Source organism: Melopsittacus undulatus, chromosome 9 (assembly GCF_012275295.1).
Source record: "Melopsittacus undulatus isolate bMelUnd1 chromosome 9, bMelUnd1.mat.Z, whole genome shotgun sequence".
NCBI classification, from domain to species: domain Eukaryota; kingdom Metazoa; phylum Chordata; class Aves; order Psittaciformes; family Psittaculidae; genus Melopsittacus; species Melopsittacus undulatus.
In genome coordinates, this window is record NC_047535.1 from 26,136,241 (window position 1) to 26,163,572 (window position 27,332).

The following is a 27,332-nucleotide window of genomic DNA, read 5'->3' on the forward strand; positions in this document are numbered from 1 at the left end:
TGCAGAACTCAGTGAAGTTCAAGCTCCCGTACTAAGCAGTTCCACAATGCTGCAAGTGAAACCCAAAGCAGCAACTTCCCTCCTAATGCAATCCTGCTGCAGTTCCTAAAACTGTTAGAAACAGGTATTCTATTTCCCAACTGGCCTACAATTTGTGTTGGTTTCGACCTTCACATTTCTCTGCAAAATGACACATATAAGATTTCATACTTCTTTCTTAAACACATAGCCTAGTGGTTAAGGAGCCTGCTGTCTCAGCAGGTCATGAAGCTCTTGATTCATGCATGCAGAATAAGGTGGGGTGACAGCGATTTCTACTTTCTTGGCACCCAGGATAGTGCACCAAATAAACTCTAGGATGCAGACATTTCAGCAGTTGAAAAGTTGAAGTTCAGGGAATTGAACTTCACCACACAAAGGAATACATAATGATTTGTTGAATCACAAATTAGAAAGGTTTTGAATGAAACTACATCAGTCCTAATGATTTGAATGTTGATTTCTGCCTTACTCTCCCCAACATCAAAACCTTGGTATAACAAGGTTAGAGATTATGAAAATCCTTATTTGCTCCAGATTTGTATGTCCCTTTTTAACTGTTTATTCCCATTTTTTTAAGCAGATTTGGGGCCTTGCTTAATTCATGCATTGCTAAGTCCTCTGCACAGAGAACTCCCACATCCTTTCTTGGTAGCTACTCATTTTCTTAGTGTCTAAAATAAAATTTCATTTACCAAGGAAAAATGAAACCCCATGAAGAGCAAAACAAAACCCAGTCCTTTAACAATACTTATTTTCTTATTACAACAGAAACCATTTTCCTTGCCTTCAAAGTCTATGTACTACTCAGCATCCGAATCACAGAAGCAAAGTGGGCATGGACTTTAAAATAGCACATTAGTGACCATCTTCACTCCCAGAGTATGAATGGGTGTGCTAACAGCAAGTTACCATGGTTGCTGAGCCAGTGACTTCTCATCACCAATTAATACAGAAGAACAGCATCCATTAAAATGAGTATATTTGCTTTCTGACTTGTTTCCAGAAGAGAAATGTATAGGATTTAACAAAATAAATCTCAATTGTTACACAATCCAGAACGAAACTTAAAAGGATTAAGACATCTTAATGTCTCCTGTGGAGAAGGACTTCAGGGTGTTGGTCGATGAGAAAATTAACATGAGCCGGCAGTGTGTGCTTACAGCCCAGAAAGCAACCGTATCCTAGGCTGCATCAAAAGGAGAGTGACCAGCAGGTCAAAGGAGGTGATCTTGCCCCTCTACTCTGCTCTCATGAGACCTCACCTGGAGCATTGTGTGCAGTTCTGGTGTTCTCAACTTAAAAAGGACATGGAACTGTTGGAACAAGTCCAGAGGAGGCCACGAGGATGATCAGGGGCTGGAGCACCTCCCATATGAAGACAGGCTGAGAAAGTTGGGGCTGTTCAGCCTGGAGAAGAGAAGGCTGCGTGGAGACCTCATAGCAGCCTTCCAGTATCTGAAGGGGGCCTACAGGGATGCTGGGGAGGGACTCTTCATTAGGGACTGTAGTGACAGGACAAGGGGTAATGGGATCAAACTTAAACAGGGAAGGTTTAGATTGGATATAAGGAAGAAATTCTTTACTGTGAGGGTGGTGAGGTACTGGAATGGGTTGCCCAGGGAGGTTGTGAATGCTCCATCCCTGGCAGTGTTCAAGACCAGGCTGGATGAAGCCTTGGGTGATATGGTTTAGTGTGAGGTGTCCCTGCCCAATGCAAGGGGGTTGGAATTGGATGATCTTAAGGTCCTTTCCAACCCTAACTATTCTATGATTCTATTTATTCCTTTTCTGTACTTATATTTTGAAGTATATCTCTTGTGCTCTTAACAGAACTGCAAATACTGACTTCAGCTTACTACTCTATTTCAAAGCTCAGATGTGCTCTGCATGACTCTGTGAGCTGGCTCACCTTGCCCTAGTCAGAGGACACAGGACCTCCATCTCAAAGCAGTACTGTCCCTCTTTTCTGTAAGGACCACAACACTGCTGAAATAAACAGCTGCCAAGTACTGCCACAGTAGGTTTTGCCTCATACATTTTATTATTAATTTACCACTAAAAGCTGTTTAAGATGTTACATAAAGATGCACTAATCCTTTATCACTCTACCATTCTTACCATTTTATGACATTCTTTGGAAAACCACAGCAACTTTATAAATTGGATCAGATTTATTTTATAACTACTAATTTAAGAAATCTCTTAGCTTATGAATTATTTGAAAAACAGTCCCATAAGAGTTAGAGCATGAAGTTGATACACGAAACACTACCTCAAATAGTGTGAATTAGAAGATCTAACACCACATCAGTACACAGCATCTGTCTGGTTCTGGAAAGACGGTCCCAGACCTATCCTTTCATTTGGCAAGCCAGTAACTTTTTAAACCAACACCTGAAATCAGGAATCACTTGTATTTCTGGAAAGGAAAGTTTTCCTTCCACAAGGATAGCTGATTCGGAACAGTAAAACCAAAGCCAAGTACGTCATTTAACTAAATATGGAATTCTTTAATCTCACACCATAACAGATGGGGCTTTTTTTTGGTTTAGGTGTAGAACTTGCTTTTCCTTTTAAATATTAACCAAGCCTTAGAAGAGAAAGTCTTAAATTCCATTATGTTAATTTACTCTAATAACAAGCCTCCTTCAACATGCCCTCAAATTGATTTTTAATGGTTTTTAATTCAAGGAAATAAAATAAGCAACTATTCCTGCCCTTCTGACCCTTTCATTAGCACCCATCTATATCATGGACCTAATTAAACATTGGGAGAGGCAGGAGGAAGGAGATGGGAGGAGAGGGAAAGTCAGCTGTTAGAAAGCACAATTTCCACTGCAGCGGCCTCTTTCTCCTCCTCAATTCAAGAAAGCTTATTAGAATGGTGCACAAGCTTATACCCATACAAGTTCAGGTGGCCTCTGACACTGCAAGAGTATTTTCTGCTTATATGAGACTTATATTTGCTAAATGAATAGTGCTTTCAATCATTTTGATATAGCAATGTTTTCTTTGCTCTTTTATCCTGGTTCCCATAGCAACCCACTCTTTGGCGTGAGACTGCAATGCTGCTGCAGACTGCATCACGGCCCTGCAGCCGTCAGCACCACGCAGCTGCCTGACAAGCCAAGATGAAGTGAAGCCCTGACCTCCAATTTTGTGATACTCATTAAAAATACCTTGCTAGATTCTGTGTGACCCAGGCACCATGCTAATTGCTATTAAAATTCTTAATCTTATCACCAATGGCCAAAACCCCTATACACTGAAGCCAGCTTTCACTTTTCTTCTTTCTACAGTTTTCTTTGGAGTATTTTAACATTTATAGTTACAAAATACTTTTATACAGCATTACTACTTAATATTCACTTTTATTTGTATATATAAACATGCCTAGATTCCTGTAACGGTGGCAAACATTCAACAAACTGCACATGCAGCTAGATTTACCAGCTGCCTAAGAACGTTGGTACTATAATTTAGTGAACTGACATTTGAAGTCTTTATTTAGTAAGCTGTTCCTTGAAGCAAACAACATGCTTTTGATGACCATTCACTGGGACTGAAAAGATACCTGCTGCATTCATGACATAACCATCAATCTCTGCTCAAGAGCCTTTAAGTGGAAACAGAAAAATTAGGACACAGCGGAACACAAGCCATCAAAATCAACTGCAACAAAAATTCGCTTCTAAACCTCAGCTATGTCTGAAAACAGTCAGTAATAAAAGCGTCTGATTTACGCTGCTCTAAATTAGGCAAACACAAGGCTAAGCCCTGCAGCGATTTTCTTTCCACTTTCTCCTGCAGGCAATACAAGAATGGTATTTTCCTCGGGAAATGTTGCCATCTAGTGACAGTACGGTGCTTCACAGTCGCTAACGAAGCGAGGACCTCATTTGTATTCACATTTCATGAGAAAGCGTGATCGATGATTCAGAAAAGAACAGTAGCAATTTTACGGTCATATTAAAGAAAAACTCTAAAGTGAACACTTATACACACATGCAGGATACATTTTAGTCTGTTCAGATAAAATATATTTATTAATGGTAAACTAGGAAAAAAGTAACATACAAGACATCCTACAGAAAGAAGTAAAAGGAGGAAAACAAAGGACTCAGCTACTGATTTTCTTTAATTATGCCATAATTCCGTTATGCCTTGTAATTCTGTTGCACCCACCAAACTCTGATTTCTCATCTGCACAGGAATTACAGGTTCATAGAACAAACACTACGTTTCTACTGCAGGTGGGCTCTATAGCCCATCTTCTGCAAACCCTGCCAGCCTCAGGACTTATGGTACAAGACAGGCATCATTTGTGGTCCCACCACACCTTTTAAGAGGTGGGAGACAGTTTGCTGTCTTAGCAAAGGTGATGGCTAATTATAAAGACTGGAAAGACCAAGATCAAAAACTTCTCAAAAGATTAATGTGTTTGACACATATGAAGACACTTGGTCTTAAGAGTGCTCAGTGCTCATACAGGAACAGCAGGAAATGTGTGTAAAAATCAAACTGTATAAGCCAGGAAATTCACTTCTAGCAAAAAGGTTCTTCAGATGTGTTCTGTGTGGTATTTCCTGCAAGAACTAACAGCTTAAGTGGTGAAAGTGGGAAAAAAAAGTATTCCTTCAACAAAGAACCTATACATCAAACTCTATTACAATGCTTGAATTTTTCAGTGCCAAGAAGATTAAAGAACAAAAGGCTTAGCTTCTTTGAAGCCACTCACTGTCTTCTGCCACTACCTTTCTTCCACTGATGCTCATTTTCCACTATACCAAGTGCTGCACATCTCACGTAAGCAACGACAGAACAGCGCAGCAGTCTCCAGCAATTAAAACTAGGTAAACCTTTCAGGAGTTACTGAAGTAGAACTTCAGGTGAGGAAGGATTTAAAAAAATTAAAAAAAAATTTTGAAAGAGTTCAAAGTTGATATTTAAATATCAAAATACAGACTACAGAACCTTTTCTATCAGCCTGCAAGTATAAAAATATTACATACAACACCAGAAGTGCAAGCTATAGCAGTTTAAAAACACAAGGATAAACTGATTCTGTGATTCTGATTTTACAAAAATGCTGGCACATTACTCATGCAATCATTCCAGAAAGCTATAGTTAAATTAATTTTGAAAAGTGAAGATACTGTTGCTGGCTTTAATATATTTTGACTACCCGTGGCTTTATCACTAGGCTAATTCATTAAAATCTAATTAGAAATGCAATCAGGTTGCAAAGTTTGTCCAACTATGTTTAATCTATAAAAAGTGCAGCTATTCTTAAGGGACAATATACCTATCAGTCATTCAGGGGAATAAAAAAAGCAATGCAGTCAAACTCATTTTGCAAAGGTTAATATAGTCTGAAAAGCATTTATCCCTAATTTTCTCATTTTCAGGACAGGCTGAAGCTCCAGAGAGCCCAAAAATAAACCCTTTAAAAGCTAAGTATTATTCCTGTGACACTTTCTGAGATCAGATCTGTTCAAAGGAAAAAAAAAAAAAAGTAGGTTTTGGGAAGGATGGAGTTCCCAAAATTTCAATAAATAAATATTGAAGAAGGTTAACATTTACAACACAAACTTCAGAAGTTACACCCCAAAGTAAACTGACATCAATGGGGAACACAAGAAAACCTTAAAAAGTAATGTCTTTTTAAGAAGCTGGATTTTGAAAGCTAACTTTATGTAACAAAAGATATCAATATTCAAACTAGTAATTATGAAATCACATACTGGAAACACTTACTCATATTATTTTATCAATCATTTAGTGATAAGACATCTCTACTTGTAACCATATTTCCTACAAAAAGATTCTCAGTCTCTAATTCTGTTTTGAGAGAAGTCCTGAGGAATCAGGTTTATGTTCAATTATGGAATTATGTTAAGACTCAAGAACCACCTTTAAAAGACAAATGGTGACTTTAATTCCAAGCATGTTGAGTACTACCAATTAATACAATTGGCCTGGTGTTCCCACCCAACCTTTGCAATGACAGCTCCCATGTTTGGTTTGAATCTCCACTATTCAAGGCTTAGAAAGAGCACCAATTAAACCTCAAATCAGTAGATAAGGCAGGGTTCAAACTGTTCACTAATTCTTAGTAATGTCTTCTGGAAGAGTAGAGGTCACTTAGCAGTTTCCTCTTGAAACTTTGCTTCCGGAAAAGCAAAGCTGATCTCAAATATTCAAACATTTCCTTAATAGGATCACTACGTATTTTTTTATGTTCATGTGAAAATTAAGTATGCAGGTCTACTGTCAGCCATCAAAACAGTAAAAGCATCTTGAGGAAGCTAATTAAAGCTAAGAACAAACACTTTCACCCCCTCTCCAGCTTATTTTTCCCCCAGAGAAGGATCACAGTATGACCTGTTATGGAAAACAGAAAGCAACACTTACTAATCTATAAATCTTCTTACATATCCAGACTGGGCATGTGCCTATTAGTAAGCCAACACTGCAGCATTTTTGCATGGTCTGTATCATGGATCACTAACTTTTCCCACATATTTCAGTATTTACCATGCCTGTTCCACGTAAGCAGTTATGCAAAAGCTGCTCACAGAGAATTTAACTGCTAACTACTGCCCATAAAGAAAACGCAGCATAAGCTGTAATTGTTCATTGAAAGTTGAGTCACCTTCTTTAATATCATTTCAGTTTCTGAGCACAGGCACACAGCTTCCCTACAGTACTCGTACGGAAAGACTGAATGGCAACTGGAACAGCACACAGTACAACTGAATGAGGCTGTAACCTCCATGTTTTCCCCACACAGCCTCAACTTCCCAAGCACAAGTTATTTATGAAATATGGGGAAATAAAAATAAAGCTTATGGAGGTAGAGAATATAAGGTCCTTTGTTCCTAACACACAGTAAAGCCATGACTCTCAAAATGGCTCCCACCAGCAACAATTTCCTCTTACTTCTAATTTAATAGTGCATTTAAATAATCTAAAGTTTTCTGCATAAATTTCACACAAATATTTTTCACACTCCCTGCAGACATAGAAAGATTCTGGCTTCGCCATTAGCAGAATTTTTTAATTTAAACCTCTGAAATTGAGCTTACTTATAACTATTTCACAAGCCAGGGCAGCTGGGTTAGGGTTTTTTGGGGTTGTTTTGAGGGAAAGTTAGTTGTTTTTTTTCTTCAAATGCACCTATGACAAAGGTGCATTTGTAACAACTAGATGAAAAAGAAAAAAAACAAAAAAACAAAACAAAAACAAAAAAAAAAAAACCCCACTGATCTAAAAATTATTCTGGAACAACATATACCAAGAGTTTAGGTGCCTAAATCCTTCTCCCTAGTAAACTCTTTTGGGAGGCTTAACTATGCCTCAAAGGTTGAATTTCCTTTCTATTTTCTTTCATGCTGAATTGCTTAAGATTGTAGAACATGATCTTAGGATACTTTTAATGGATCCTGTAATGTATTTCACTACAAATTATTAACACATATTTAACTTTACACTCTGAAAATATATTTGTCACTAGGTTTCTACACAAGCAAAGAATACCTTCCTGAAACAAGAAAGGAGCAGTGCACAAACACATCCAAGCACTGGGCTGGTATGCAATTAAGTACAGCGTATCTGTTGACTATCCCACTTCTCCATCAGTTTGAAGCATGTTTGTAAAACCAGAGGTAAAACACTATTTAAAACTGGTTACAACCCCCCATTCCAATAATACTGGCTCAGAAAGACAGAATGGAAATCTGTAAGTTAGCACACTAAAGGAGGTATAGTTCCAGCACCTACATCCCCAACTCTGAGCAAAGAAACAAAAAATACGAATGCAGGAGACATTACCAGTAGCATTGGGCATTATTCTCCAGTAGCTTCTCCACCATGTGTTCCACTCTTACAAACCAGCTTGGCACAGCTTTGTATATCAAGGGAGTATCTGACCTGTAGAAGGAAGGTGATAGGGAAGGGAGCAAAACGGAACAAAAACATTTTTAATGCTACATTATTTATAAAGTACTCTTCAATGTAGTTTTTTTGTACACAACAGTCCCCTTTCCATTCACTGAATTCATTGTTCCTGAAATATCATTGCAGTTTCAAAAGGTTGGGCTTTGTTTTGTTTTTTAAATTACACAAACTGTTACACTGAGCTCCTATTTAAAAATCACATCCTGAATAAATAAATGAAATTTTAAAGCCTTCAAACCCAACAATTTAAGGAATTTGTATAGCATGAGAAATCATGAGAACATTCAAACCATACTTGAATTTGCAATTTCTGTTCCTACATAGTACAATGAACTTCAGTAACTATTAAAATGAGTCATATTTAAGCTTTCTATGTGAGCTCATTCTGTATCTTTATGTATATATCAAACTGAACAGCCAGAAAACATTTTGCTACATTTCTATTACTCGATTTAAAAGAATAATAATTAATCCAGGTTTAACTGGAAGAACATCCCACTGCAGGGGGAGGAGAGATCCAGATAAACATATAAAAGTAGAATTCCTTAATTCAGCATTCAGTGAAACAAAACCCCTATGGGATGGCAATCTCAGTTTCAGAACTTGTGATTGCTTAGAAATCAAACACTATGGAGCGGAGCACACAGACTGATAAACTCCTAAATTACCTAGTAAAATTTGTATCTCTAAGCATCTGACTGCGTTGTGTCTCAACCCATCTCTCATTTGTTAGTTCCATAATGCAGCTGCTTACAGTCTCAATAGTAGCATAAATCCTTCTAAAGCATCCAGTAATCAAACAGTGGGTAAAACTTGTTATAGAAGAATTCAGTCATTTCTGATCCTTCACATTCTTCCATTTTTTCTGCTTGAAAAGGGAGACCGAGCTCCAGGAGGTAAAAATCTGTCTGTGGATACAGAGCAGCTCCAACACCACTGGGACAGGAAGCTCATTCTCCCTTACTATCAATTCACCCCAAAATGTATCTTAAAACATTACTTTCGTTTAAGTCACTTTGTCTCAGAACTTAGAAGTACACTTGCTCGACAGTAATTCACAAGCAAAGACCCTGAGAAACTGCTATTCATCTCCTACATGCAGTTGCTACTCTGACCCATCTTACATATTTAATTCATATTACTTATATCATAGCAAGAAATGTACAAACTGCTAGAGATTATGATGTAAATCACAATTTCTACTGTGGAAGCACTTCCAGAAGATACACTTGCCTGACCAACAGAAGAAAACACACAGCAAAGGCTGTTCAAACCTTAAAAACTCTATTCACATAGCATAAAGCAACACATTGCTTCTCTTAATACTATACTGCAATAGGCATTTCTTTATAATCTGTACATTCCAATTGGTGTATTTTAAGAGTTAAGTACCTATAACCTTTCAGGAAATGGTAAGAGCTCAAAGTAAAAATAACCTAGTAGTGCTCCAGCTATTTAGTGCAAACATACTAAGCCAGGATGTTCCAATTCTCAATTTTAGGTCCAAACACCTAAAAAAGAGAGTAATTTATTTAACTCCTCACACAGCAGCAAGATCATTGCAAAAAAAAGAAGTACTCTACAAGCTACAATGCTCTCCAGAAGTATTTTGGTTTCACTGAGCATCCTGTTTCAGACGGGCTGAGTAATGATGAGTTGCCAGCACATACAAGATCTTGAGTTTACTGGAAACAAGAAGAGTAAAACCTGATAATAAAAGTTTATCACACGGTTTTAACATATCGCAAGAAGAGTGCTGGGACAATAAACTGATACCCAACCTCCATGAGTAGTAAGCATCTGCTATATATTGCTTCAGTGCCAAAGTAGATTCAGGCACAACTTGAAAAACACAGACAAGCAGATGACGCCATAACCATTCCCTAGGTTTTCAAGTGATCACTGCAAGTTTATACTTGGTGACCACACCGAACCACCCAAAGAACACTGTTTCCACCTATATGAAGGCAGCAAAAAAGGGGAAGATGGGACAGTTTCCCATAATATTTTCTTTCTTCTAGCTGAACTGCCAAGCAGTGCCTCAGCAGGAGCTAAAAAGGGAGCAATTTACTGAAAATCTGCCTAACCAGTGACATCCTACACATTTCTGTTCCCTGTGACTGGCAAAAAGGTTGAAGAAAACAGATTCACTTCTTTGCTGTACAATCACATGAGAAATACCCCTTATCGTGTTGTGTTTTCCATCAACACAAGACAAGAGAAAAAACACCCAGACAGAGCTTAAGTCTGAGACTGATGCTTACAAAATTCCTGCCTAAACATTCCTCTCTGTCTCAACTGAACAATGTTCTGTTCCCCTTGTAATATGTCCTTTAGAATTCTGTCAGAGGAATCAAAGAAACAAAGCACCTGAGCAAACAGCCCATTCACCAGCAGTGCCACAAAATTAGTATTCTCTGAAACACTATCTTTATACCTGAAAACATTAAGATTGGAAAAGATGATTCTCTATGGTCACTACACACTCTCAATAGTTCTCTCATTCCTGTTCTGGACTGCACAGCCATTTAAAAGAAGTTACTGTGATCTTGTTCCCATTCTATTTTCTTGTAATTTAGGTAAGTGATAGACAATTTACCTCATGCTATGAAAGATGCTTCTTGGCTTTGCTTTCACTGGCTGGAAAAAGACGTAAGTTCTGTATCTGTCAATGACAGAGCTCCCCAATATTGCCTCCTAATAGTAACTGGAATGGACACTTCAGCTGTCACGCTAGTTACCTTTGCTGTGTCAACAGTTAAACTGCTACGTAGGTCATACTGACTCTCAAGATCTCACATGGACATAGACTGGTTTTGACCATTATCTCCATCTTCAGCAATGGGAAACATTTCTCCAGTGCAGGGGCATTCTAAATGAAACCTATCTGTTGTGTACTTACCATGTTGTTGCTGTTTTTTTCTCTGATTTTAAAGTTTAGTTGACATAAAATTACTACATATTACAAGAAAATGGATGGGGCTTTGAGCAACCTGGCCTACCACGAGGTGTCCCTGCCCATGGCAGGGGGGCTCAAACTATGTAAGCATAAAGGTCCCTTCCAATCCAAACCATTCAATGATTCTATGAAAATGCAGAGAAGGGCCCTAATTTGATGATACGTAGAGAGGGAAAATATCTCAACATCCTGAGGATTCAACTACTGGCTGGTTTCAGGGAAAAGCATGAACAATCTACATCAAGTAGAAGAGTCTGATTTCAAAGTTTTCTTACATTAATCAAAATAACTTGTAACTATGTTCAAAGTTAAGAACTACTCTTCTACTTTTAGCATATTCCAATCATGGTTTGATTTGTGGTGGCAGTGAAATGAGCTTTTCAAGTAGAATCCATTGTTCTGTTCTTCCCACTAGGTAATTTGCTCCTAGGTGCTGCCTGCAACTTATCATCAATCAACAAAAATGTCAACAGAGTGGCAGGATTATGTGTGTTCCACAGAATCAGCATTTATGTATTACAAGTTTGTCTCCGAACTGAGACTAATAACAACACATTGTCTCAGGCAGCCATGACTGCACATTTAAATTGCTACACAAGGAAAACACGAGCCTTGCTTGGTTTTGGGCTGCCATTTTTCAAAAACTGCCATATCATCAAGGACATTACTCATTACTTGAGTTATTTCCCTTCTTCCTCTATGTACCCATTAGAAACAAACCAATCGTGCTATTCAAAAGCAAGTAAAGGCTATCCTTTCTATATAATAAAAATAAAAGCACATTGCCAAATGCTTCACTTAGCAGCATTAAAGCTAGACAGAGAGAAAAGCTTTCATCACAGCTATTCCAGTACAGTTGCTGTATGCATCAGATGGGACTTCAAGTAATTTCAGATACGAAATTAGATATTTTATTTTTTTAAGTGTCTTTACTTGTAATAGGAGTTTAATACAATATTCCTACTGAAAGATTACTAGTATCTTTTTTAAATGTCACATTGTTCAGTGATTATGTTTCTCTCAGTTTTGCAGTAGCAACAGTAGACATTAAAAACCAGAGAGGATGTTAACAAGAATGTGCTTCACTTCTTGAGTAAATTTGCCTACCCTGTATTTCTCATAACTTCATAACTAAAACTTCTGATGTTAGTTTACTGAAGACCCATAGAGACTTGCACATGGAGGCTCCTTTAGCCTCTGCAGAATTCCCAGTCTGACAAGGAATATTTCTGATAGTCACTGTATTGAGCCACCTACCTGACATTCCAGAGCTGATCCTGAATTTCTAAGTTGACAAAACCCAAACTTTTTAAAGAAGTCCCTGCAGATACTAAAAACATGTTGATTGCTACTTCTGATCAGAGACATAACCACTGTTTGTGATCTCCACTCAGGCATGACAGCAGAAAAAAACCCGTATTTACGCATTAGGCTAACCACTGCAGTGGATAAATGCTAACTTGGATTTTAATCAACAATACAGATGTTTTCACAATATAAGTAACTGGGCTCTACTAGACTCTAAAGAAATAAGTAGTTTACAAGATTAAGAACAAGTAACTATGATAACAGCTACAATACAGCCATTTTCTCTAATATATGGAAAGTATGAAGACAGTTAAAGGCATTCTGCAATACACTTATTCAGATACAATGCAAAGGGTTCCAAAACATCCTTTTAATACTCAGTACTTGGCTGCTTAGAAAATAAGCTTTTCAGAGTGATTACAGCCATCTTCAGAAGGCAGTTAGCAGTACTACATGTAACACTGAAGGAAGAAATTTAAACCACAAACACACACCTGTAAAATCATAACAGAAAAAATATCTTCAGATCTACACCTAAATTCATCAGATTCACAGCAAAGAAAAAATAAATAATTCACTTGATTACCAGACCAAAATTGGAGCTTTCCTAACATATTAAGCTTGATTCCTGCTACTTGTACTCTTGATAAAAAAATAAAGTAGGTCAAGGGAGGGGAAAAATTAGACAAACCTGAAGAACTACTCAGCTAGACCCCTCAAAGCCATATGCACTTCTCTCCTTACCTCCAGCAGAAAGGATAGCTGTGCTTGAAACTACTGCTGTGAACCAGTCTGCCTTTCTCTTTCAGTAATTTAATGATGTTCTTATCTGCATCCTAAAAAAAAGACAACAAAAACAAACTTCAGTAAGCTACTAAAGGATCGGTTTACAATACTCAAACAGACAAAACCCCTACAAATGTTTTTTACATAAACACACAAAAAATATACAAAAAGCTTCACATAATTTATTCATTCACTGCAGAGGCACAGTAAAACATTAAATTTGGAAAGTGACTTGCTCTCCAAATCCTGGTGTAAAGCATCAGTCCTTTAATTCCACATACACAGAACTGTACAACATTCAAATTTTCTATAGCAGTAATATAAGCCAGAACTCATATTAAATAATATCTTAATTATTGAGTCTTCAGATTTTCTTGAAGAAATTTACATAGTGCTTACCTCACATTTAGACTTCACTACAACACATTAATATGACTACAGAAGTTGAAGGTAGTTTATAAAACCTTACTAACTATACAGGATTTACATTCTAAGCTGGAAGTGAAGGTCATATTAATAATGGAAGACAATCTACTGAACAAACAAGTGTCAACATGACATTAAGAAAGGAAAAAGAATAGAAAGACTTCTGATACAGCAATATGCATTAGTTTTCAGCATCAGAAGAGTATTTTCTAAGAGCCTTAAGTTCAGATTTCTACCAGAAAAAGCTAAACATGTAGCCTCCAATGTTCTTTTATTTGCTTTAATATATATCAGGAAGCAATTATAGTTGTTTGAGTTCAAATGCAATACAATTTTCAAGTCTTTTTTTCAAGTAAATTGTGGTTACAGGAACATTCTTTGCTACAAACTTTAACAGTGGGAAAACAGCTAAAGCCGATTTGTTTTGATAATATATAGAATTAAAAAAGACACTCCTTTCTATGGATTTATGCCTGTAACAATCTGGAAATACTGTAGGTTCCTTTTATGTGGATTCTCTTGCCTCTATTGGCAAGTTAATTCACATTTCAATGCATCCCTCAAGTGGGGAAGTGACAGGATTTCTCTCCCCTAACAAGCCGTGTTACAATAACTGGGGATAAACTTAATGACGACATTTGTGAACTCATAAGTCATTCAGAGGTAAGGGAGGCTCTGCACACTTGCCTACAGACTACATGCTTAACATTGCCATAAGAAACGAGGATAAAATCATACTCCTTCTGCAACAGAAGCAACCAGGAGATAATACTCTTCCAGTTTACTACTAGATACATTGTAGTACTTACATTTCAAATTCTTTACTTTTCAGATATCATAAATAACAATTGCAACATGGTTGCAAATGTTAACGCATATTTTAATTTTTCCAGGTACTAAATGCACATTTCCATCAGCCATAAAATTTATCTTGAATCAAGCAGTAACTTGCTTTCTCTAAGACCACTGACCTTCACATACTGTCCAGCAAAGTCAGTCACTTCTGCTGTAAAGCAGCCTGATGCATCAACAGGACAAACGGGCACAGAATCTTTCTGAATTATATTAAAATCCATGCAGACTCTGTAATCATCCTACAAAACAGACAAGCACTAAGTTACAGAAGTACAAAATACTGGTTCAAATATCCAACCCTGGAAAAAAATAAATTAAATTTTAAATAGACAATGTGATGACTGGACAAGAATACCAAAATACTTAGCCTTCACTAATCCCAAACATGCATAGGAAAGTAAGTATTTTATAGGATTCTAGTTTTATGCATCAGAGAAATTATGATTTCTGTATTATATGTTTTCTCATACCTAGTAGAGGGAATATGTACACGTGCTTCTGTACATACATATTATTCGTATGTATGTGTGTACATATACACATAATGTAGTCAACAGCTTAGAGCTACTCTTGCATAGCAAAGGAACTGACAGCACCATGTCATGCCCTTTACCAGCCAGAGCCTTACGCCTTCTTAGCACACCAGCCTGAATGCATTTTTCAGAAGGCAGGCTCTTTTAATCAATCTAACTCCGCATAAGAAATCCCATTTTCTCAATGTCTTGATGCTCCAAAATCTTTTAATCTGCATTTCTCAATCTTTGCTGGCGCATAAGCAAAGCTATGGACTGAAAACCACACAGGGACAACATCACAGTTGATTTTCCTGGCCAACCTGTTTAAATTTTTAATTTCCTGTAGCAGTAAGGAAAGGAAAAAAAAAAATAAAGGCAAGAAAAAGAGGTTCACTACAAGACTTTCCTGAACATAATTAAATAACAATGGTATTTTAGAAAAGATGAAAACGAAATTAGTAGGGGAATGGAAAACTTCAGATTTTGATGTCAAGTTTGAAGTCAAATTAAATCGGTATCTTACCTCCAGATTACCCGCTGTCTTACACTAACCCAAAGAACATTTCTGAGGGTAGAAGGGGAAGGCAGAAGAGGTCAGCTGCCCCTCAGTCACTCTCAGCACATTCACAGAGTCGCTTCATTTTCCTCAAAGAAAAAGGCCCTGTCTAAGCCTCCATCAAGTCAATAGGGTTTTTTGAGTCTCAGAGGTTACTGTGTTGCTGCTCTGACAGAACAGGGGAAATCACAGACTTCAGGGATAAAACCCGAAGTTCTGTGTCATGTGAAACAGAACCTGCAGTGATCCTTCCTGCCAAAACTGGTAACAGTTGAACTGTTCCCTTCCTCTGTGCCTAGAACTCATTTACCTTCCATAAAATACAGCAGCTATTTCATTGGAGTTGCACTCCAAAGCAGTTTGTCCACCTTGATCAAGCAGACCACACCACAAGCATGTGTGTAAATAAGCATTAAATAAGCAAGTGCTTCATAGCTAACTGAATTCTCCTTTCCTAGACATAACTACACACAGGCAAGTCAGCTTTGGAGTGATGGAGCAGGGTTTCCAGATCCTTCCTGTGGTCTTCATTCTGTACTTCCTACCCTACCCACTAGTCCCTGTAGTTACCAACTCCCTCAAAGCCAGATCCAGTAGATGTTGCCTGTTGATTCACAGTATATTTTACAATGATGAAACTCATCCATAACTATAGTGAAGTTAGCTACTTCACGTAGCAAAGCATTACACACGGAAACAAAAGAAAAAAACCCAACACCTCAAATACAGCATTCATTTATTCTAGACCACGATCTCTTTCCACTCTCCGGCAGCTGAAGACAGCCATCACGATTATTCAGCTTCCACTTGGTCAACCAGCTTCTTCAGTCAATAGAGTAACTGAGCTAAGCCCATTCCCAGTTGGGCTTTCACCAACTATTATTGCTGAGATAAATACTGCAGTCTGCCTGCTATAAGATGTAGGCTAAATGACAGAACTAAGGTCAACCCTGATTTGGCAGTGAATTGTAAAAGGCTTTGAAGAGGCAGCCAGCAAAGACTACAAAGCTTGGCATGCTCACAATGTAGCTAAAGCAGGACCTAGGTCAAGAGGTGGTTCAGTTCCATTTGCATCACTGATGCAGCAAATTATGAAGGGCTTTGCTATTTTGATTTTCTGCAGTTAGTTCCTTTCTTTTGAAGAACTGGAATGTAAAAGCTTTCCAGAGTGACCTGCCATTTGATTTAATGAATATTTGCCTCAGCAACCACAATCTAAGAATATATTCAGGCACACAGAGAAATCCACAAATGCTAAGCTCCACTGGAAAGCTAAGAAAAAATTCAATTCTTTCCAGGATGGAAATTATAGTGTTTACTTTTGTACCACTGCCACAATTAATTCCCTCAAAAGATTACATATAAAAGTTGTAATACAGAAAATTAAGCAGAGGCTATTAAACAGCTCACTGATGAGAACTTAAAGCTTTTCCATATGAATTTAAAAAAAAAACTAGCACCTTTTAAAAATCAAGTAAATTGCAAAAGTAAAGCACAACAGTAAGACATCTATGAAACTTCGATGACTCAGTCTGAGCAGGCACTGGATGCATATAGGGCTTGCATGCAAATTACAATGTTAACAAAGCTTTAAGTTGAGTGTAGGCAAATTTACATATGATGAAATGCCTGAGTAGCCGAATTTTAATGTTTAATGAATTTTAATCTGGAGGTACAATGAGTTTACAGAGTTTGTCTTGTCCTTTAAGCTTGTCTGTGAGCTCTAATTTTTGAAATGAATTAACAGTGCTCCAATAATTGCGTGGCAGCTTGTATTTGGCAAAAGCATCACAGAAGACAATGAAACTACACACCCAGGAACTAAATGAATTTGAATTCTTACTTCAGATTTTGTTGGATAAGTATACCTTTCTAATCAGCAATACAGAATATGTATCAGTAAGCAGAATTTAAAAAATACTTTTACCTCTCTATTCCTATGTGTCGAAAGGACTTATATTGAGGGGAAGGGATAGAGACAAGACACAATGCTTTCTGTGAAGGACTGCTCTATTTCTTCTCCTTTGACCTTTGCCTCCTGCTCCACTTACCTTTTCCGGTCACCTTCAACACCACAGTAAAGGAAGTCTCAGAGAAGCCAATTAATTACAAAGACAGTCCTGTCTACAATTAGTTCTTCCTTTATCTAAGCTTGCCTAAAGGCAAATATTTAATGCCAACACATGTAACACCATTCTATACAGAGCCTGCTACACGATGATGAATTCCTGCATCTAAACCAGTCCCTTTGTGAGCTTTTCTAAACACAAAGGATCAGTGAGTTGTCAAAACTGAACTACATGCATCCCAGAAGGAAAAGGTAGCAGCACTAAGTGTGACATATACTATGCAATTTCCTCCTAAAGACAGCATAGCCAGTTGACTCAGGTCTATGCATCATGCATTATAAAATCAAGCTGCTCCTTAGCTAATGAGTGCAAAGTTTTGTTTGTGACCTTAGTGTACTTTTCCTCTGACACTAATATTTTACGTTTTTTTTCTTTACAATGCCTTTAAATGACACTGAAATGGTTTAAAAAAAAGAAAAAAAAGATTTTACAGATAATTGTTGATATCCAAGAAGGAGACTAAAGATTACTTTTTTGTCCTGTGCTTACAGAAACCTGTGTAGGCTCATAACAAAATCAAACAAAAGAGAGCAGATAATCCTTGCTCTAACTCACCAGTCAGGCTTTCCAACACGGAGTTTCCAACAACTAAACTGTGTTGTGCAAATACACAACAACACAGCAGCCAAAGCAAAGTTTCTTCCAGAGCTCCTTCTCTGTTAAAAGCTTACTGTCTTCCTGTATGCCATCTCCTACAGCAAAAGCTCCTGATTCAAAATCAGGTCTGCTGCCTAAACCCTCAGTCAAGTCCTTGCAGGAGTTACCTGTAAGGGAGTGTCTGAGGTGCAAGTAGTGTGGTAGGCTTTAGATTCCTTACTAGTAACTTACAGCCAAGTCTAATTTTCTTTATTCACAGCTATATTAAGCCAGACATCCTTTCATATCCATATTCATCTTGACAAGGGAAACACCACCCCAGTGGATGTACCTTTTGGAAAAATGCAAAAAAGCAAAAAGACAGACTATGGATAGGATATTTCACATTAATACAAAAAGGCCTATTACTAATGCCAACAGTTCCTGAAAATTATGACAGAACTCATGGTCCAGGGACTGCTAGTTTGCTAGGCATTGGCAGCTCTATTGCTAGTTTTTTGAGAGCATCTTTGTATAATGGCTGAAGACAGAACACTATACAAAAAGGACAATAAGACTGAAATAGTGTATTTAATTAATGTGTCTTAGAATTGAAATTATTAATCCATGAAAATTTATCCCTCTTAAACATCAGAAGAATAGACTGAGAGAAAAGACAGTAATGACTTTGGGGGTGGGGGGGAGGGAAATGGAGTGCAACAAAATCCTTTCACACCAAAGGATAAAGTTTCAGTACAAAAGCAGTCTAAGCACTTTTTCTTTCTCTAAAGCCCAATGAGTAATGAAATTGAAATGCTGAAGAGGAGCAGTCTGCTGAGCAGAACTACTGTTACCATCCAAAATTATCACTTAGTAAAGCCAGTTTTAACTATCAGTGCAACAGGTTATTTCCTCTCCAAGTTGTAAATTCAGACATTGAGAAAAGCTAAGATCAATGATACTCAGAAGATACACTGGCAAGTTCACTTCACATAGCACAATAACCAAATCAAGGGATACCTAAAATTTCCACTATAGCACACAAAGGGCACTAGGGAGTGTAAGAACTCATGAGAATACAATGCTCCATTGTATTATTACATTTGTGCATAGCAAATGGCAGGATTGTTTAATATCACAGTCACCCTAACAGACAGTCCCCAGTAGCTTGAAAGCTATTAACACATGTTGGAATAAAATTAACATTAGATATGTAGTTCATACTCACTGCACCAAAATAGGGGGCCTGATGTACAACACCTGTGCCTTCCTCCTCCTTCACGTAACTGTCAACCACCACAGCAAAGGCGCCTTTATCTCTGTACTGCAACACAAAAATATGTTTTTGATATACATATATATGTGTATAAACATATATAGCAAAACAGAATTCTTAAGAACATGGAAGAGCCACTAGTCACCTGCAAGAGTAAAGAACTGCATCAGAAACAAGTGACACAGTAAGATGTGACATTCCTAACATTAGTTAATAATTTCCCATAGCTAAAACACTCAGGCTGTGTATTTCATTTTAAACGGAGTCAAATGTGATTAAAGCCAAGACCTTTCTGGAAGGCCTCACAGTCAATTACTTTTCAAGCCACAGATCTTCACACAGTTCTGTGCTTAACAGACTATAAATGAATACACTCCCTAAGGTGAGGATACAACCAAGAATTCAACAAGGATTCTATATACAGAAGTCTCATTTTCTTTATGTCCACTGTACCTTCTAATTTCAAAAAAGAAGTTTGCTTGTGTAGTCATATGAGCTATTTCCTTCAGAGAAAAACTTAAATATCAAGTAAAAAATTGCCAACAAAAGATCAGACAATTTAACTTCCAGTGTGTTCAATAGGTAGGCAATGAAAAATCAAGAGGTAATTTCTGCTCATTAATACAAAAGTAGTGAAAAAGCTGCTGCAGTCACAATTTTCACAGCTGAACCAAGTATGTTGAAAAATATTAGGTTTGGCTTGTTCTGAAGTGGGATATTTTGAGATAAGACATACATTCTAAAAAAACCAAACCCAGAAGGTGCCCATCTGCTCCTCAGCAGTACAGCAGGACTCAAAGAACGCATCCATTCCAAACCTCTATACCTGCAGGCCCATTCTTCTATTCAGCTGTGTGTTTGACCTTTCTCTGGAAATAACAAGTCCTGCTCCCTACAAAGGTTCTCTCACCTTTGCAGACTTCAGCACATGCTTCAGAACAGATGGTAGTCACAGATGACCAAATCCCTTATAGGAGGTAACAGCTGCTTGTCCAGCAGTACTGTAATCCACTTCAGCTCTTTGAAAAGTTTAATCCATTTTTAATCAGACATTTTTTAATATATATAAAGTCTCTACTCCTTCTCTTACTCTATTCTCATCTGTGGTGCTATTAACTACACTAGACTTATGCAGTGCTGAAATGCTGCAAAGGAAGACATCCATAAAGAGCAGATGTATCAGCAGTTATTTTAGCAAAGGCTTTTAACTCTTCAATGAAAACCACTACATGCCTGCAACTGTTATCCACAAAGTCATTCTCCTGTGAGAACAAAACCTGTGGACTTAATAGGCAGACAACAGAAGCTTACCAGATGAGAAGTTTAGAGCATTTTGCCTACTCAGTAACATGTATTGGAAGTTTTTCAGCAGTTTAAAATTTATCACTGAATTCTTACTCTGGGTATATTTAAAACTTGGGGGAAAAAAAAACAGAAAAGAGTAAACTTTTCTTTTTTCAACCTTTCACTAGCACTTTGAAGAACTTCAATACAACCTCGGGTTTGTTATTAGAATCATAGAACCATAGAATAGTTAGGGTTGGAAAGGACCTTAAGATCATCCAGTTCCAACCCCCTTGCATTGGGCAGGGACACCTAACACCAAACCATGACTCCCGAGGCTTCGTCCAACCTGGCCTTGAACACTGCCAGGGATGGAGCATTCACAGCCTCCCTGGGCAACCCATTCCAGCGCCTCACCACCCTAACAGTAAAGAATTTCTTCCTTATATCCAGTCTAAACTTCCCCTGTTTAAGTTTTAACCCATTACCCCTTGTCCTATCACTACAGTCCCTAATGAAGAGTCCCTCCCCAGCATCCCTATAGGCCCCCTTCAGATACTGGAAGGCTGCTATGAGGTCTCCACACAGCCTTCTCTTCTCCAGGCTGAACAGCCTCAACTTTCTCAGCCTGTCTTCATATGGGAGGTGCTCCAGTCCCCTGATCATCCTCGTGGCCTCCTCTGGACTTGTTCCAACAGTTCCATGTCCTTTTTATGTTGAGGACACCAGAACTGCACACAATGCTCCAGGTGAGGTCTCACGAGAGCAGAGTAGAGGGGCAGGATCACCTCCTTCGACCTGCTGGTCACGCTCCTTTTGATGCAGCCCAGAATACAGTTGGCTTTCTGGGCTGTGAGTGCACACTGCTGGCTCATGTTCATTTTCTCACCAACTAACACCCCCAAGTCCTTCTCCCCAGGGCTCAACCTGTAGCTGTGCCTGGGACTGCTCCGACTCAGGTGTAGGACCTTGCACTTGGCATGGTTAAACTTCATGAGGTTGGCATCAGCCCACCTCACAAGTGTGTCAAGGTCGCTCTGCATGGCATTCCTTCCCTCCAGCGTATCAACGGAACCACACAGCTTGGTGTCATCGGCAAACTTGCTGAGGGCGCACTCAATCCCACTGTCCATGTCAGCAACAAAGATGTTGAACAAGACTGGTCCCCACACTGATCCCTGAGGGACACCACTTGTTACTGGTCTCCAGCCAGACATTGAGCCATTGATTAGAACTCTTTGCATGCGGCCATCCAGACAGATCTTTACTCACCAAGTGGTCCACCTACCAAACTGATGTCTCTCCAATTTAGAGACAAGGATGTCATATGGGACAGTGTCAAATAGGACACAAGGTTTTTATTACACAAACAAGGAATGCTGACAATGGTTTTTATTTTTGTTTTAGTATCCTGTATCACACACCAAACTCGTTCTTACCTGAATAAAATATTCAAAGAGTGGTTTATACCTCTTGCCTTTAAGAGCAATGCCAGGAAACCTGAAGAGAAGGATTTACATGAACACAAATTAACAACTAGACAATTGCTTTCCATTTCCTTTTTTTTCCCATACCTAACAGAATTATAACACATTAGGTAAAAAAAAAAAAACAAACATTTCCTAACATTTTGCTTCCCATTTCTACACTTGTTTGGCAATTTAGACTCAGACAAAAACCTTAATATGCCTTAATGCATCTCTGCTAACAGTCAACAGGCATGCTTGTACCTGATTGGCTTGCAATCAAGCAACCATTGTGAATTAATGTAGGAATTAATCATTAACAAACTCTTTCAGGTAAAGCTGGGCAAGAAGCTGCATAACAACAGAGCCCTAGACCTCAGTCTGTTCAGCAGAACTAAATAAGCATGGATCCAAAACACCTACAGGTTATATGCACAGAAACTGTGATCCAGGGTGTATTGCAGCATTTAAAGCTTAGACAGCTCACTCCTTATCCTAAAACTAGGCATCCAAACTCTCTACAGGCATCTCAGACAAAGATCGAACACAGACAGCACTGAGGAACCAACTAAGCCTGACAAGAAATACAAAACAGAGCCAGAGCCTGTAGACATGACTCTCTTCAGACTTCTGACAATAGTTGACAAAGATGGTGATTAGGTTGGGTTTTACTGCTCAGAACTCTGTTGGGAAGTACTTAAATCATCCCTTTCAAGAAAAAGTCTAGTTAAAACACAACTTCATATAAGAGATGGTATAGCTCAGTGAATATGTCACAGCTATGGTCCTTACCTGTATTCTTCCTGATCCCTATCTTCCAAAGCAATGGTCAAACCATAAAACACTCAGTTATTTCAAAGTGTAGCAACTTTGAAGTATGAAACAAAGCTGTTTCATTGCAGAGAAATTAACTCAAGCAGCAGTTAATGCCTAGTTAAAGAGCGTGACTCAGCTCAACATAACATAATATCCACCAAGTAAAGGGAACATTTCTATTTTAAGCCACAGATTTATATGTTTTATGCTACAAACAGCCTTAAGAATGTTTGAGGTGCTCAATCAGGATCAGATGAGAGAAAAGCATCCCAGTACTCGGCCATACAGATGTGGCTCAGATGTAGACCATGAGGCACTAGAACAGGCTTTTTAAAAAGTAGTTAAATTTTACTATTGGATTTACTATTTACTATTTGGATTCTTTTCAAGAATCCAAAAGGAGAAAAGAGTGGGAAAAAAAGGAGGAAAATGCTCAAACATTTCATATCTATCACTGCTATAAATAAAACAAGCCACTCAAAGGCCAAAAAACAGGGCAATATAGTAAAACCAATCATTGTGCAAAGTAACCAGAAGTATTCTGATAAAGATGGCAGTCATTTTGTCAGGGAAACAAGTAAGTATTTCCATCTGCTCCCACATGAAAACCTACCATCTGCACCTGGGAGAAGTCAGATTTGAGGCAGAGTGGGAAGGCCAAAAGTGCTCAGGAAGTTCAAATGATTTCAGACACAGAAAATTTTCACTGAGATCATTCCTTGACCTCAGCCTGCCACCTGGTATAACGCAAATGTCATGAATTTTCCATCTGACAATTCAAAAGCGAGACAAAGAAAGAACTTTAAGAGTGGAAATAGGAAAGCTCATTTCCATGAACTTATATTAAAAGAGATCTAAATCTTTAGAAGATCCATTTACCTATCAGCTACCACTTAACCGTCTCACACAGGTAACATTTGAGAGAACTAATTTACCATATAACAGAAGAATTGACGCATGACCAAAAAAAATAATCTATCAGCTTGAGAAGACTGCAGCATTAATACAGAAAGAAGAAACATACATGTCTCTTCAAGGAGAATAAAAGTTCCTAGCAACCTTAAGTATAGGCACAGAAAGGTAAAAAAAAATCAAGTGGGGGGGGCCAGGTAGGGAGAGGATCAAAACTCTAACTAGCCAGGGACATAAGCAGCAACTGAAAGGTGTATGATTGTCTTAAGTGCAGGTGCTTCACAGTTCTGATGAAAACACAACACCAGTAAAAGCCAAAACGTTCAGTGCATTCCTGGATACAGAATGACTGCAACCAAGACTGAAATTAAAATCTGTACTTCTCTAAACAAGGAATTTGGAATCAAAAGAGACATTAACAGGTTTAATACATCTACCTTTAAGTCTAAAGGAAACGCATTCAAAAATATTTAAGAAAAACAAGTGGATTTGCAAGATTAATTTTTTAGACACTTAAAGAGGTTTCAAAAGACTGGAAAGGGACACAACACAGTACGCACACTTCCAGTGAGAAATGAAGTACTAAAAGACCTAAAAACCTGTCAGACTAACGTAACTATCAGATTCAACTTTAAGTGATGAAAAGTTTTTAAGAAATGAAGTGCTAAAGAACATACAACATGAATTTGTCAAGAACAAGTCACACCAAGCCAAATTACTTCTTTTTAACCACCTTAGATAAGAAGCAAGCAGATAGATTTGAGTCTTACTGTTATAGTAAGACTTCAGACACTTCGACATCTCATTCTGGCACACACAAATATTTTAACTGGGAGACTGTATGTATACATAGATGCACAACCACTTCAAGAAAAGAGTTATTGCTAATTCAGTATCACACTGAAAGAAAATTTCAAGTGGTGTCCTGGCAGGGACTACCATAATGCTGACACCATTCAACGGTTTTACTGATAGCTTTGAAGGAGGAAAAAACTCTTGAGATCAGAAGTTCTGTCAACCCTGAAGAATGAAAGTACTGAAAATCATCTTTATAAACTGAGCACTAGCTTAAATTGATACAAAGTGACAGATGAAGAGAATTCAGTTGGGGGAGAGGACGGGAAATCAGTGCAGAAATACAAAATAAGAATTACTCAACTGTCACAGTATGAGGCATCAAAGTAGACATCTTAAGCAAACATTCCAGCTCTATATTCCCCTAGTTCAATAACTACATGTAATTGCTTAGTTGAAATAAGATGTATCCTTCTTTTTAAAATGTTTTTTATTTTTTAAAGCTTTCAACTGCTTGGTAAAAATAAAAAGGATAAAAAGAAAAGTGATGGCAGTGAAGAAGGATAGCTGTTCTCAGAAGAAATGTTAATCTTTGCTTTCTAATTATTACTGTTTTGTGTGGTGTGCATTTTTTGCTAGGATTTTTGGCTTTTTACCCACAAGACTGAATAAAGTAAAAACAAAAATATTTGCTGTATTTCACCTCATTAACAGGCTGACATCTTACACAAAACATTCAGAAGCCAAGCTATGTATTTTAAGGGAGCTAGAGAATTTAATGACTTACTAAATAATTCCTATTTTTCCACTGAACCAAGATGAATAAGCAGTCTTCAGAAAGCATTAACTGCCACTAACTACATAACTTAGGGTAGAACACTCTATAGAAGCAGTATTTGCTTCCTAAAGACAACGGGTTTGCTTTTGCCCATTTCCCTTTAAATAATTACATAATGTTTAGAAAGCATTCAGCATTTGGACAATCTCCAGGGTTTTTTTGAGACTTTTAAATTAACGCCTTTCTATGAAAACCCACAGGAAAATGACTAACGAACCTTCCCACCCCTCACAGAAATACAATGAGCCAATGAAACTTTTATGCTATTTGCAGCTTCATGTGCAAGACCAATTTCTTCTATTAAATTTCCATTTCTTTATAGGTTTTTGCAAAACACACATATGCAGGAAACCCATCTTTACATAACCGCAAAATCCAACTTCTTGAAACACTTAAATTCTGATCTATAAAAATACTGGAAGCTAACAAGTGTGCAATAATTTATGTACTTGCCTGTCAAGTATCTCATATTCACTGTCAGATTTGTAAAGTGCTATCAGCCTGGATTCCATCAAAATGTAGATCTTTCCCGTGGCACTATCTAGAACGTAAAATAAAACAAAAAGTTACATAAATCTCAATTTAATATCCTCATTTGCACCATTATGAAACCTTTCAATTTATGCGAGATCGTATCATATTAGCTATAAAACTAATAGAACAATCCTGCTGATCGACAAATAGTTTCCAGCTGCTTCTTCCCCATACAGCCACTTAACGAACACTTTTCAGGAGTTAAGTATGAACAGAAACCACAAGATGAAATCCAGTGCACTGATTTTCAGTGTGTTTTTTTTGTTCAAGAGGCAGAAATACCTACCTTGCTTATTATCACTGTGCCAATGAAAAGCAATTGAAAAGTTTCAGTGAATGTAACTGAAGTAGAAGGAAACAATTGGAAGATGAGCAATTTACACAAAATCAAGACTAGGAAGTTGACATCAGGGGTAATGTCTGCACTTTATGATGCCTTTCTGAGACTTACTATTCCAATCAATTTTATACCGGATTTCTTTTTAAAGGAAGTAAATACAAATAAAAAGTGAAACATTACAAAGGAAATCCATTTTCTACCCCAAAGAACCCTAATCTCTCAACTTCAACAAGTTTTATTCAGACTACTCTCCTCCCAACTTATTCAGGGTCTCTATCCCACCAGCAGTCTGCAGGCCAAAGACATCCAACCCAACGACTCAGCATCTCAGGCAGGTGTAGGTGTTAATTCTGAAAGTACCCAGTGACTCTTTTCAAGGTGGCCTCATTTATGAGGTCACCTTTGAAAACCAAAATATATTTACTTCTCTCTTAAAACAAAGAAAACGCAAACATATGTAGTTCACTGTAAAGTCCTCTGCAACTTTTCATGTTTAACATTACCTTAGACACACACTAGATTCATAGGGTTATGTTGGAAGTGGAAATTATACTTTGGCATTCTTTTACTCCAGATTAAATGCCATCATTAACTTGAATATACAGTTTTCCCCCACCCCTCTTTTAAAACAAACAAAATGTACACTGAAAAGTAAGAAAAGGTAAGCAGTTTGGGAGAACCTGAAAACAGGAATGCAAGAAGTACATTCATACAAAATCTTGACTACTTTTTTTCTGGGGGGTGAAGGTTTTTTAAATGACAACTGCATATCCAGGATAAAATAAATTCCTTTCCAAAGTGAAAAGGAAGACACGTCATAACATACTCATGGCAGGAGGGCTGGAATTAGATGATCTTAAGGTCCTTTCCAACCCTAACTATTCTATGATTCTATACTCCCTTGCCACCTTAAAAAAAAAAAAGAACCAAAAAATGGAACTGCAAACCCTGGAAAACAAC

The 27,332-nt window shown here is 37.7% G+C and overlaps 1 protein-coding gene across 1 annotated transcript in view; it reads right to left on the reverse strand.

Annotated features, from left to right (window-relative positions):
* LOC101881817 (isoleucyl-tRNA synthetase 1) overlaps window positions 1-27,332 on the reverse strand; it is a 110,800-nt gene that overhangs the window by 59,877 nt on the left and 23,591 nt on the right. The window contains exons 9-14 of the mRNA XM_005149384.3: window positions 25,952-26,039; window positions 22,111-22,171; window positions 19,340-19,435; window positions 14,452-14,574; window positions 13,013-13,104; window positions 7,876-7,974 (exon numbers count right to left, since the gene is read on the reverse strand). Coding sequence (XP_005149441.2) covers window positions 7,876-7,974; window positions 13,013-13,104; window positions 14,452-14,574; window positions 19,340-19,435; window positions 22,111-22,171; window positions 25,952-26,039 — 559 coding nt within the window. The remainder of the gene's footprint in view (window positions 1-7,875; window positions 7,975-13,012; window positions 13,105-14,451; window positions 14,575-19,339; window positions 19,436-22,110; window positions 22,172-25,951; window positions 26,040-27,332) is intronic.